Below are 13,184 nucleotides of genomic sequence, written 5' to 3'. Positions count from 1 at the left end.
AGCTTTTCACATGAGTTTCTCATTCTGCTTTCCAAGAATATTTGTAGTGAAAAAAACATAGGAAATTCTGAGTGTAGAAGTGATAGCACTTGTATCTTGATGAATTCTAGCTTATTTTCTATGCATTAAATAGCTCGCTACAGGTTTAACCAGATGAGTTTCTTCATTGTATTCCATTCACTAAGGAATGGAATGAGCTTAGGAATTTTTAAGGAATTTGATGAGCTTAAAGGTCTTTTCCAGCCTAAATGATTCTGTGATGCAGAACAGCTGCTGTATTCCAAATCAATGGTGAATCAAGTCTGTTCTTTTTAAAGCAAGTCCAGGACTTTGGGAATCAATCTTATATCAATATCAGTGTTTTTTGTAGCATTACACTTTCAGACATCACACTCTATTTAAAAGTATGAAAAAAAAAAAAAAAAAGGATACGTTGCATTATCTGATGCCAAATCTGCTTTCTTTTGCTCACAGAAACACTGATTCCAGAATTGATTTTACACAAGCAAAATGACCATACATGGACATCTTGAAAGTCCATGCATGTAATAAAGGCAATGTATGTAGACTCACCACAGTAACTGACAGAAGTGAAACTCTTCATTAAAACATTTAAAGCATGAAACAAAATCAAGATTATGTAGCCTAACTGTACCTGAGACTCGTCCCATAAATATAATTCTGTGTATTTGAAAGCAGAGTTTGTATTGTATCAATCAGTCCACGTCCATGAATTCACAAATATGAGTTTAGCTTTCCAGTTAATGTGGACACAACCTTTAGCCGCAAAAACGTATTCTAATATTCTTTATCTTTGTTCAACAGGAGACAAAATTTTGTTTTGAACAGGATGTGTGCAGAATAAATTCTGTTCCTAAACTGCAATAACAAGAAGCCTTAAAGTAAATCAGACACTGTAGAGCAACTCCACAATACCTTGGAAGAAACCCAAGATTGCTGGTACCTAAATATATTCTGTATGGGTAAATGGAGCTGCCACCCTCAATGTGAACAATGACCGTATTCCCCTGATAACTCGGTGGAATACTCCGTGAAACAAGTTTTCTCTCTGATAAGGAAAAGGATGGAAATTGATTTTCTCTGAATTGTTGCTTATTTAAAATGCAGAAGATGCTGAAATCCTACCTTAAACAACTACATGGTAAAATTTGATTTTAATGAGGATCTTTGTTTCTAAAACTTTACTTCAGTATTTCTCAACGTCAGGGACATGAAATTATTTTGTATCACAGTGCAGGTATGATATATAAATGTATGATTTAATATTGAAAAGAGATACGCCGAACAATAGAGCGTCAACACCTCAAGCATTTTTACTTTGCTTCTTATTGTCACTATTAGTAAAATACATTCCTGCAACAACTGTTCTGAGCTAGTCAGAAAACAGATGAAAACAGAAAATTAAAATTGATTTCACTGTGAAATTCGTGGAGACTACAAGTTTCAGAACAATCTGTTTTAAATTTATGAACATCTCAAAGGGCATTTCTACACATGCGTTAAAATGTTCTGTGTTTTTCCTGGTGCTCTTCATTTTGAGATTCATTTTACTAAGGGACTCATGAGATCATGATTGATCTCTCAGTTTCATCTGTGTTATATGGTGTACAACATTACCTTTCACTGTTTCAGGATTTTGTTGCTGACTTTTTTTTTCAAAAGTTTGAAACTTCTGTCATTGATATTCAAAGATCTGTGGCACTTTCAAATGGAAGTGACATACACAGTAAGGTATTTTAATGCTTCAACTATGTCTAAGGCAGATACCTTAGAATTATATTTAATCTCAAAAAAAAAAAAAAAAAAGTAAAAGAACTAATGAGGGTATGTTACAACATACTACCTGGTTTTCAGTCAGAAGTTCTTCCACAGACATTAAGACATCCAATGAAAAATCCCGTCTCTACACAGTCGTGTACCCTTTTAAATACATTTTTAAATCACTGGGGTAACCCCCGTGTTTATTTAGAATTTACGTGACAAGAAGTAGAAATTTGCCATCATTTAGGACCAAGCTGCCATGGTTAAATAGTTTTTGTTCCACTAACTCACCTAGGCTTCTCTTCTTCATACAGCAGCATGTAACCCTGACTTTAAAATTTCTGTATCAATTTAGATTAATATAGTCCTCCTTCCACATACAGGCATAAAAGTATTGGTTGCTAAAATACTTAATAGCTTGTCCTTGTCTGAATATCCATATTAATTTCAGAATGGATAAGATTTTCAATAGGTAAATCAATAGTTTTAAGAATGTCTGCAAAGGGAAGAGTATCAGTTTCACTGCATTAATATGGAACTTAATCAAAGCAATGTGGCCTCTGTAAAACAGCTCTAGGAAATAAAATAAAATAAAACAAAATAAAACACTACTGATGGCGAACATGATAGATACTGATGCCCACAACTAGAGCCATCTCGGCCTTTTCATTTCAAGAACATCAAGTTGGTTTTCTATAGTTTTAGCAGCATATTTGAACAACCAGAAATTTTCCATTCCAAACAGCTGGCTCTAGAGGAGGGCAGAAGTTTCCAGTAAAACTGGTCATATACTTCTGAAAATGAAATATGTTCTTTCAAATATATTATTAAATGAATCCTAGAAACATCTTGTAGTACAATTTTAATTTTTAGCATGGGATAGGCATTACCTCAGTGTCAGAGGTGTGACTAGCATTCTCCTTTGTGAAACTCCAAAATAGAAACTATAAAAAAAAAAAGTGTGATGAGGAGTATTGGACCATGAAACATGAAGCAGGAAGGAAGGGAAGAAGCTCATAAAGATGGGGCCACCTCACAGGCACAGTGGGGGGAGAGAGAAAAGAAGAGAAAAGATGAAGGGACTTAATGAAGTAGGAAAGAGGGCATGGCTGGGGCAGGAACAGAATCAGGAGGATTACGCTGAGGTGTAGGGATGTGGATAAAGAGAGTGGGGAACTATCAGCAGAAAAGAATGAGAGTTTAAAAAAAAATAAAGCAATTGTGAAAAGGAACGGCATAGAATTCAGGGTAGAATTCAGACAAAGGGAAGAAACTTGGTTGTTTGAGGATAATACAGGAAAAGGTTATTTGAGGAAAGAGTTATGCAGACCAGGTAGGAAAGTATAGGATGTTACAGAAAAGGAAGGATGCTAATGTGAGCCATAAAAGGAATATAAGTTTGGCAGAGTATGGTAGAAAGAAGCTACAGCAAAAGGAAAAATACAGAAAAGACAGAGAAAAAATAACTAGTGTCCTTCCAGACATGGGAATCAAACCAATTATTCCACAAGCCTGGAATCGTTTTGTTGTCCTGAACTTTTATCTCAAAAAAAAAACACTGTCGATGTTTGTTTCTCAATCCTCACCTTGTGTCAGGTCAAAATACAGGCTCAAAATACAGGATGGGATACATGCTGTAAGGCATTCCTCAGCTGCTGCTTCATTTCATGCAGATGACGAACAAAGTTCTAGGAAAAAAATGGTATTAGAAGGCAGACAGCAAATGAAAAAGGGACGAGCAACAATAGAGGTCAAAGGAGGCAGGAAAATGGTCACCTCAATGTCAGGGCAATTTAATGATACTTTGGAGACCTGCACTTTGTATTTGCTACAGTTATAAAGTTCTATGCAGTAATAGATTTCCTTTGAGACTCAGTACCTTGCACCAAACCATCTCATTACACCAAGCAGTCAGTTTGGGACCATTTCCAGAAGTGTTGAGCTCTCGTAACTGCAACTGAAGGCAAGAGGAACTTGACTTGGGAAAGAAAAAGTGCTGTAAGTGCTAGAACTGCAGAGCTTTTTGGTTTCAATCTTTGTATGTCCATTCTATGTAAGATATGGATTACCTGCGCTGGGGTTCCATAGAAAATATGAACATCCGTATCCAATAAATGCTTGTGTCATAACATTACTCTCTAGAAGTTATTTAGCAGTAACCTTAATTCTAGACATTGTTTAACTTTATTTTTGGACTACCTAAATTAAGCTTTTCTTCTCTCATTTTCTTTCACAGGAGGATTCTTTTTAAATTTTATCACGTAATTCAGTTAGGTACTGTTAATAATACTATAATACTATGGTATTATAGAGAAAAAAAAAGTCTTGGGACATCTGCAACAAATCAATATAAGAAAACAAAAGCAATGCCTACAAAAGTCATATGATTTCAGTATATCTAAACGTCTACTCTGAATGTAAGCATCTAAGGCATGTCTTTGCTAGTCTTTTGCTCTTTTAGAAAAAATACATTTATGCAATGGCATGAACAAGAGCACCTCCTAAGTTTAGCCGTCTGTAATGAAGGAGTATGAGAACCACAATGGTCATCACTAGGGCTGGTCATCTAGGAGCTACAAGTGTTTTCACTGCTGTTAAACTTGTAACATGTTTAATGTTTCTTTCCAGACAAATTAAAATAAGAATGTAAAACACTGATGGGTCTTACTTCCCAACTTGTACCTAAACTCCCTAATATCAGAAACCTGACGCCACCCTTCACATTGTAAAAATGTAATTTTTGCATTGTAAAAAATCGGAAAAAAATGATGGCACAATAATCTGAGACAACCACAATTCCAAGTGAACTTTTCAGTAACCCCCACACATGCAGTTAAAAGAGTTTACATGCGTCAGTGAAAACCCAATTTCATTGAAGTCAGTGGACATTTTCCTCTGAATTAAATAAAATTACACTTTCTGAAAGAATATATAAAACACTATCTGCTCAAGCATGCTTCTACTGGATTATTTGTCTGAAAATAATTCAGCTGGTGCTGCGTATGTAACAGGTGTTCAGCAAATAGCCATTGTCATAGACCACAATTACCATAACTTTGACAAAACTGAACATGGATTACACAATTGAAATTTTTGCTGACTTTCTTCATCCACAATTCAGTAGTCTAAGAATCTAGTGCAAGATAAAGTACTTTTATCTAAAAATATTTATATTATGAATATTATTGATATCTCTTCCAGTGTCATTTGATAATTAAAATATCTGAAACTCTTTACAACAGTTATTGTGCATTGACCCCGGCCAGCACCTTCCAGCTGGAAGAGTCATGTATGCGTTATACATAAACAGACAGTGTTACAATGACAAGGAGATGTAGCTACATGTTGTTGCACGGGCGGAAATGTCACAGGGCAGTACAAGTGAATCAGTAAAAAAAGCTCTTGTTTTAATGGGTAATTTATACCGGCAGTTGACTGAGAGCAATTGAGATGAGCATTTGGGCAACGTTTTTTTTCTCCTTACTGGTGGAAGCCTGAACCCCAAGAGGCATAATGGCCGAATGGGTAGGTGGCAGAAAGTAAAAGAACTTGTAAATACAGTACAAATACCATTTGTGAGTCGTTGCAAATAATTTGGTTTAAATAGAAAACACTATGTAAGGCAAAATCACCTTCACATCTACAGGTATCCTCCAAATCTGACAAAGTACATTGAAAGCAGTATCTCAAACTTACCTAGTTCCTTCTGTTACAGAGATTACACTTTCAGGGCTGAGATTATTCCCGATGCATTAATGACAATTGCAAATTCTAGTTGGCACTTACAAAAGAGGGGAAAAAAAAAACACGCTTACAAAGACCACAGCTAGGTACAGTCACGTGTCCTAACTCCAAGGGACAGAAATCAGCTGGGACAGGAACGCAGCCATGCCAGGGAACAAACTCCTGGGGTCCTGGTGACTGTTTTACTCCTTCAGAGTCATTGTTACGGTAAAAGGACGTGTCACACGGCACCTGCATTCTCCTCACCGCACCTTAGGGCATGAGTGATTTAACGGTAGTTTAGCCTCCCTAGAGGCCCGTAAGACTGACAAGAATGACAGAAGCGGCTGTACATTAATTTATTTCCTTGAAGTACAAAAAAAAAGAAAAAAAATAATTTATAGTTAAAAGCAGCTGGTAAAACTGTGCTCTAGGAAGACAAGTAACGGTGCTGATGTTGCAAGAATGAGCATAATTTCGGGCACGGACGTAAAAAATAAGAAGTGTAAACATGCTGGCACATCAGTCGAGGACCAGTTTGAAACATATGCTTTTAATCTGCACGGCAACCGCACCTTTCCGCCCAGCCGGAGCCTGCGAAAGTGTCCCGAGAAGCCTCCAATAAATTACATAAATAGGAGCGGGGCCGGGCGGCTCCGTGGCAGTCCCTCCTCAGCCGTCGGGGTAGCCGCAGTAGTAGACGGCGCTGCTGGCGTCCGACACGGCGGCGGAGATGGGCCCGGCCGAGAGCCCCTCGGAGGCGTCGTGGCCGGCCAGGGGCAGCCCCAGCTCGGCCTTGCAGGCGAAGCGCAGGTACTGCTCGAACTCGGCGCGGTCCACCTCGCCCAGCAGCTCGTCCTGCGGCAAGTGCTCCAGCGCCTCCCGGCACGGCGCCGCCTCGGGCGGGGGCGACGGCTGCCCCCCCGACGGCAGCGGCAGCACCGGGGGCAGCACCGGGGGCAGCACGGGCGGGGGCCCGCGGCCCGGGCCCGGCGGCTGGCACATCTGCCCGTAGTAGGCGTGCAGCGGCGCCGGGCAGCCCAGCAGCCCCTGCAGCGAGCCGGCCGGCCCCAGCGGCTCGCCGGCGGCCAGGTGCCGCCGCAGCGCGGCCCCCGACGGGCTCTCCCCGGCCGCCGCCGCCGGGTATTCGCCGGCCGCCTGCGGGCCGTAGCTGCCGTAGGGCCCCGGGCCGCCCTCCTCCGGCAGCCCCGCCGCAAAGAAGGGCGCCTCGCTGTCCGCCGCGTCCAGCGGCGACGGGTCCGGCGTCGGCAACCCGTAGCCGTCGAAGGCGGCGCCCAGCGGCGGGCAGTCCCGGTAGTGGCCGCCGCCCGGCCCCGCCGCGTAGCCCTGCTCGCCGTAGGGCAGCCCCAGGCTCTCGGCGCACATCCTGCCGCCGCCGCCGCCCTCGCTGCCCGGCCCGGCCGCCGCCGCCGCCGCCGCCGCCTCCGCCAAGCCGTGCTGCAGGAAGCCGCTCTCCACCCGCTTCAGGCGCTTCACCTGCTTCCGCCGCCGCGGCCGGTACTTGTAGTTGGGGTGGTCCTGCATGTGCTGCACCCGCAGCCGCTCCGCCTCCTCCACGAACGGCCGCTTCTCCGCCAGCGACAGCGCCTTCCACGATTTACCTGCGCCCACACGCACCGTCACACCGGCCGCCCCGACGCCCCGGCCCCGCAGCCCCTCGGCCCCCCGCAGCCCCCAGACCCCCTCAACCCCCTGCCCCGCAGCCCGCGGACCCCCGCAGACCCCCGCAAACCCCCCGACCCCCCATCTCCCCCTCATGCTCGCCCGCAGCCCCGCCGGCGCTCACCCAGCATCTTGCTGAGCTCGGCGTTGTGCAGGTCCGGGTTCTGCTGCGCCAGCCGCTTGCGCTCGTCCTTGGCCCACACCATGAAGGCGTTCATGGGCCGCCGGATCCGCGCCTCGCTTTTGCTCCGCCCGCCCGACGGCCCCGACGGCGCCGCCTCGCTCTTCGCCTTCGCTTCGCCCAGCGGGCTCAGCGCCTCTGCCCACGGGCAGGGGCCCACGGCCGGCATCATGATGGGCAGCGAGCACCGCCCCTGCGCCTGGTCCTCGCTGCTGGCGTAGCCCGCATCGGGGCTGCTCATCTCGCGGGCTGCGCCCGGGCCCCGCTCGTCGTCGTCGTCGTCGTCGTCGTCGTCGCTGCCGCTGCTGCTGCCACCGCCCCCCGGGGGCCGATGCCGAGAGCTCGATGCGGGCCGGGGACGGGCTGGCCGCCGGGCCCCGCTCGCTGCTGCCGGCTTCCCCGCGCCCGGCCCTATTTGAGCAGCGGCGCGGCCAATGGGGCCGCGGGGGCGGGCGCGCCGCGGGGCGCTACTGGCGGCTCCCGCTGCGGCGTGGGACGGCCCCGGGGCTCGCCCGGCCCGGCCCGGCACCTGGGACGGGGGAAGGATTGGGGGTGGTGTTTGGGGGAACACCCAAACACACCTCGGCCCCGCTTCCCCGTTGGGGCAGCAAGAGGCGGCCCTCCGACGGCGCGGGGTACCCCGCTGGGTGCCCTCCCTGCCCCTTAGTGGCCGGTCGGAAAGGCAGGGCGCTGACCGGAGCAGGCACGATAGAGGTGGAAGGGACAGATCCTTCCCAAGCCCGCCTCCATGTCCCGTAACACCCGGAGCGAAGCGCTGCGCTCTTTGAGAGGCACGCTTGGAAAGCAGCGCGGTCAGAGTAAGCCGGTCCTACACCCTACACCTTCCCCTACCACCCGAGCACACCTCGCCTCGCAGCGTGAACCTCTCGGGGCACGGCAGCCTACTGAACCCACAGCAGACCCTCTAAATACCGCCTACCCCCTTTTTCATACTTTGTAATGTGGTTCTTCAGTATTCCCCCAAAGCGTGCCTTTAATGCTGAAGTCGCCTTGGTTGTTCCTAAGGAGCGCTTTGCAGCACGCACTTTTTGTTGCACTTGGCTTCATATCGTGTGCACGATGTCTCTGCTTTGCCCGAGTAAACCAATTATAAATACAAGCAGATGCCTGCAGTACGTCGGTCACATTAGAATAAACGCAAATTCTATCTGGCTACCGTTTATGATCTTTTTTTTTTTTTTCTTTTTTTTTTTTTTTTGGCATACAACCTAATGTAAAATACGTTGTTTTCACGGGCGCTCTGATTAATATTTGCATTGTTATGTGGCGCCATTAAATGCATCGATGCTTACTTGAGAAACCGCTGGGCTTTAAACTGAAGATCAAAGAGGTTTATTTGGTTAAGGACACCTTTGTTTGGGCAACCGCTTCGATCAAATAAACCAATATTGTCGGGATTCTCGCTGAAATGAAATGAATGAAGCCAGCATCACCGTTAACGAACTGCAACACTGCGTTTCCTCTTAGGAACCTGTTGCTTTACACTTGCCAGCCCAGCAGATATTCCGTAAAAGAATAAGAAAGCAGAGGTGCGGGGGAACAGGACTGACATTAGGGAGAGTCATTCTCGAGACACTTAGCATCCATGCTCTCCTCTCCCCCGTGTTTGTTAGAAACTATAAACAAGCGATGTATTTCCAGACTTAGGATAGCCTGCAGTTATTTATATGCAGATAGACTAAATCATTGCCAAAAGAGGAGCACCTGCCTAAAAGCCAGCAAAAAGAAACTTTTCGGTTTCTTCCCGCTCAAGCACACGCGTGAGTCCGGCAATTCAAGCACCTCTTTTGTGTCTTTTTTTTTTTTTTTTTTTTTTTTCCTTTTTCCATAGATCAGGTGCTGTACAAAGGTGGCGGAGTCGCAAACACTGTTCGTGCGCATCGTGCCTGTGTACACCGAGGGCATAGTGGTGCACCACTATGTAGCAATCCCTATAAAAGCATATTGCTTTTAACACGGCTTGTGAAAGAAAGCCCGGGACTGGTGGCACCGGGCAGGAGCTCAGCACCTTTCCATCCGTGGTCAGCTCAGCACCACTGGGACCCCACCGTAGGCTCAAGGCTGAAGTACCAGCGGCCTTCCTTTCGTGCCATTCCCGGCCCGAAGTGCTGAGGACTCAGAAGCCCTCATCCCAGGCCAACAGCCAGAGGGAAGCGCGATGTCGATGCAAGGCTGAGAGCCGGGGAAAATTCTAAATTAAGCAGAAAATGGAGCTTATCTGGAGCAAAATCACGCACGAGGAGAATGCAGAGAGCAGCAGACGCAGCTGAGCGGAGAAAGCGAGACACGGTCCAAGGAAAACAAAAAGCGAGAAGGCAACAATGCACTGCCCTAACGAAGTCGGTGCGTTCTCAGTGCCTTCCAGTTCCCAGCTCACTGCCTGGTCCTGACTCGGGCAAAACTGACCACCTAGGAGTTTAACGCCTAGAAGAAGGTATTACCATTTTTTAAATTTATTTTTCTTTCCTTTTTTTTCTTTTCTTTCTTTTTTTTTTTAAGAGTTGCTCTTGTTAAACCGTCAAACCATTCTTTTTATTGTATTTTGCAGAAATATTTTCGCAAGCCAAGGGAACAAATCCTGCGAGACCTGGCGCTGATTAAGTAGAGGGCATGCCTGCAAACACTCTTCGCAGTAATTTGGGGGCTGTCACTTCCAGCAGAAGAGAAAATGTTTTTTTGCTATATAATGAACATGAGGTAATAAACTAAACAAACTGCCGCTGACTTTGTTCGGGAGATTTGTGCATACTGTTTCTACAGCTCATTGATCGAGGATCAAAGAAGGAAAGGTGTGTTTTGAATCGAAGCCGAGAAAGTAAAAGCTCCCTGGTTTGTACGGAAAATGCTGGCAGTCTGTGACCCTTTCGGTGTCATAAATAGATTATCTCAGCTCTCTTCTCGCTTTCCGTTTTGACTCTTTAGGTACTTTTGAGCTGTAACTTCAAGCAGAGAGCACTGACCGGGAGCCGAGCTCGGCTCCCGCCTTACACCTCACTTCCCCGGGGCGTTTCGCAAAGCGCTGCTCCCGGCGCTCCCGAAACCTTCACGGTCGCACGAATCCCGGGGTCATTCGTTAACTTTCCCAACCCAACAATGCCGCCGGGAGTTCATCCTTCTGATTTATTGACCTTTTAAACCCGCCGGGACGCGGCGCGGGGATCCTCCGGCGAGCGATGTGTTTCTATTTCAGAGCGCGGGGTTGGAAGTGGTGCTCCCAGCGTTATCAGAGCCGACCACAAATGCCACATGAAAAGCAGCAAACATCCGGAGGGTTTCCTGCAAACCGAGCAGTTTCTCAAGACAAGAGCCTTTTTTTTTTTTTTTTTTTTTTTAAACTCGTGTTTAAAGGCAGCACGCCTCGCCTCTTTTAAGCGGTTCAGATCCACTAAATGTAAGCCGCCGCTCCGACAGCACTGCACGGTGCGAGAAATCGCCCCGAATGAAGACTTTTAAGGACGTTGAGTTAGGAAAGTGTTTGGATCTCAGAGCCCCTAGTCAGGGATGACGCCCTACTGAAGCGAAGAAATCAAAACCCCCCAAAACGAAAAAAAAAAATCCTCCCCCCCCCGCCTTCCCCCCCCCATTGGCAGCGATCGAGATCCAGGCTGCTCACCCGCACATCCCCTCATTTTATTTAAGGATTAACTGTTGATGACAAAGATCGCCACGATCTTTGCCTTTCTCCCTGTGAAGTTAGGGAGCAGCCGCTGGACTGCACCGGGAGGGGCCGGCACCGTCTCAGATCTGGGTTGGAGGCTGAGCTGTGCAGGGCCAAAAAGCGGTGCAACACCTGGGGCCGGGCAGATACCCCGTGCCTGAATTTCCAAGAACAGAAATCCTGTTAGTTTTTATGCTTCGGTACACGCCAGCGATAAGATTTAAAAAAAAAAAAAAAAAAAAAAAAAAAAAAAAAAAAAAAGCTTGATACAATGCTGGAGCTGCTCCAAAAGATCAGGCATCTGAACTAAGCTAAACAGTTTGAGCTAGCCTATTTGCATTTATGCTGGTTTTATGTCAGTGGAGCTAACACAGGCTTGTAGCAGCGCAAGATTTATTGTGACAAGCTAGATGCTAAAGTCACGGCTTAGCGGAGGACAATTCATGTAACCGTACAATCAAAAAGCTGATCCCAACCACACCGGAGTGAAATGAATTTCCTCTTTGCCATCGCCCAGCTCCCATACGCTTACAACGGCCAGAACGAAAGAAAGTAATAAAATATGCTCTAGAAGGTGGGATACGTTGCTACATATTAGGATGGTGGTTGTTAACTTTACAGCATATGTTTATATCTTGTGTTCTTCAGTAGCAGTATTTCACAGTGTTTCACACGTGAAAAGTTCTTTGTCTTTAGCCAGAAGAAAATTGCTGCGTTATACAAACGAGAAAGTTGCTGGGGCGGGTAACGTGCTGTCATGCCAGCTACCTCTCATCACAGCAGAGGTGATCTGGGATTTCAGCATAAGTAAATAATCCTTCTACTGGCAGTTTAGCAGAAGTACATAAATGCTACTACCAGAAGTATTCCGTGGCAATGACACCTCAAATCTCAACAGCTTGCCTTCTGCGGTTCTGATCAATCAGCTGTAATGAACAAGATCAGAAAGAAATTAAGAACATATTTAAACCTTAACAACACTAGAGCTGAATAAAACTAATAAAACTAGACTGACAACATCATACATTTATTTTTCAAAAGAACCAAAGAATCAAGCAAACAAAAAACTCTTCACTTTTCTTTCTTTTGCTGAAATTGGAAGTACTTGTAATGTTAAAAATATCTCTTCTTACATGAGAAGAGATATTTTTCTCTTCTCACTTTTTCAAAAAGGGCATTTTTTATAACCAACGCAATCTGAGTAAAAACTTTGAAGCTGTTTTTTTCAAATCAAAATATCAATTTGTTTAAGATTATAATCTTAAAATTTTCCCAGCGAAAATGCTCCATTTTTTTTATTTGCAATTATATTCAGTAATTAAGTGCACTACAGTTCCTGACATCTGACATTTAGGTAGATAGTTAAACTATGAAAAGAAAACAAATCTGGTAAATAGAAGGTATGGGTTATTGGTAGCTGTGAGTATTCAGATTTGTGATGTTTATGTTTCTTGATGGCTATTAACAGAAAGAGAATTTTATTTTTAGTGTATTGATTAACATTCCACTAGCAGTTTCTTTTTCTGCAGACTATCAGAAATCCAAATCAGTCGATCTGATCATGTTTTTAAGGATTATCAAGCATGCATCAGTGCCAGTGGCAGTCATCTACTTGCTTTATAGGGCACAGGGAAGTTTCACCTGAAGAGCGTTACACCTCTGAACACCTCTGACCTACACCGAGCAGTGAGAGAGAAGGGAACTCAGCTAGCAACTGCATTGCAAAAACCACCAAATGAAGATGAGCAATACAAGGTGGCTGTTTTTTTGTTGTTGTTGTTGTTGTAGATTTTTTTTTTTTTTTTTATCTAATCATTATTAACTTGGCCTTGAGATGTGTTTAGAATTATCTAGGCATCATTCACAACTATTTTATTTGCTTGGTCTATTTCTGTTTGATTAAAACCTGGGAACCGAAAGTCCCCTTTCCTCTTCTTTTGTCCCCTTAACATCACTGTTTTATCTTCAGAGCTCCCTTTGAAAGATATTTACTGAAAGGATGAGAGAGCGGTTATCACAGAGAACTGAAAACTTTTTTTTTTTTTTAAAAAAAAGAGGAATTTCAATAAACCTACTCTGTATCAACATCAAGAACTACAGATCCTCACTTCTACTGCAAACAAGTTGCAAGATCTA

The 13,184-nt window shown here is 45.3% G+C and overlaps 1 protein-coding gene across 1 annotated transcript; it reads right to left on the bottom strand.

Moving 5' to 3' along the window:
• Positions 1-441: 441 nt before the first annotated feature.
• Positions 442-7,743, bottom strand: SOX17 (SRY-box transcription factor 17). Its single transcript, XM_040550440.1, has 2 exons — positions 7,313-7,743; positions 442-7,127 (listed from the first exon to the last, which is right to left on the bottom strand). The coding sequence occupies exons 1-2, from the start codon at positions 7,608-7,610 to the stop codon at positions 6,178-6,180; spliced, it is 1,248 nt and encodes a 415-aa protein (XP_040406374.1). The 5' UTR covers positions 7,611-7,743; the 3' UTR covers positions 442-6,177.
• Positions 7,744-13,184: the final 5,441 nt, after the last annotated feature.

This window comes from Cygnus olor, chromosome 2 (genome assembly GCF_009769625.2).
Source record: "Cygnus olor isolate bCygOlo1 chromosome 2, bCygOlo1.pri.v2, whole genome shotgun sequence".
NCBI classification, from domain to species: domain Eukaryota; kingdom Metazoa; phylum Chordata; class Aves; order Anseriformes; family Anatidae; genus Cygnus; species Cygnus olor.
Note: the sequence above shows the minus strand (reverse complement) of the source record. Positions and strands in the feature narration are given on the sequence as shown.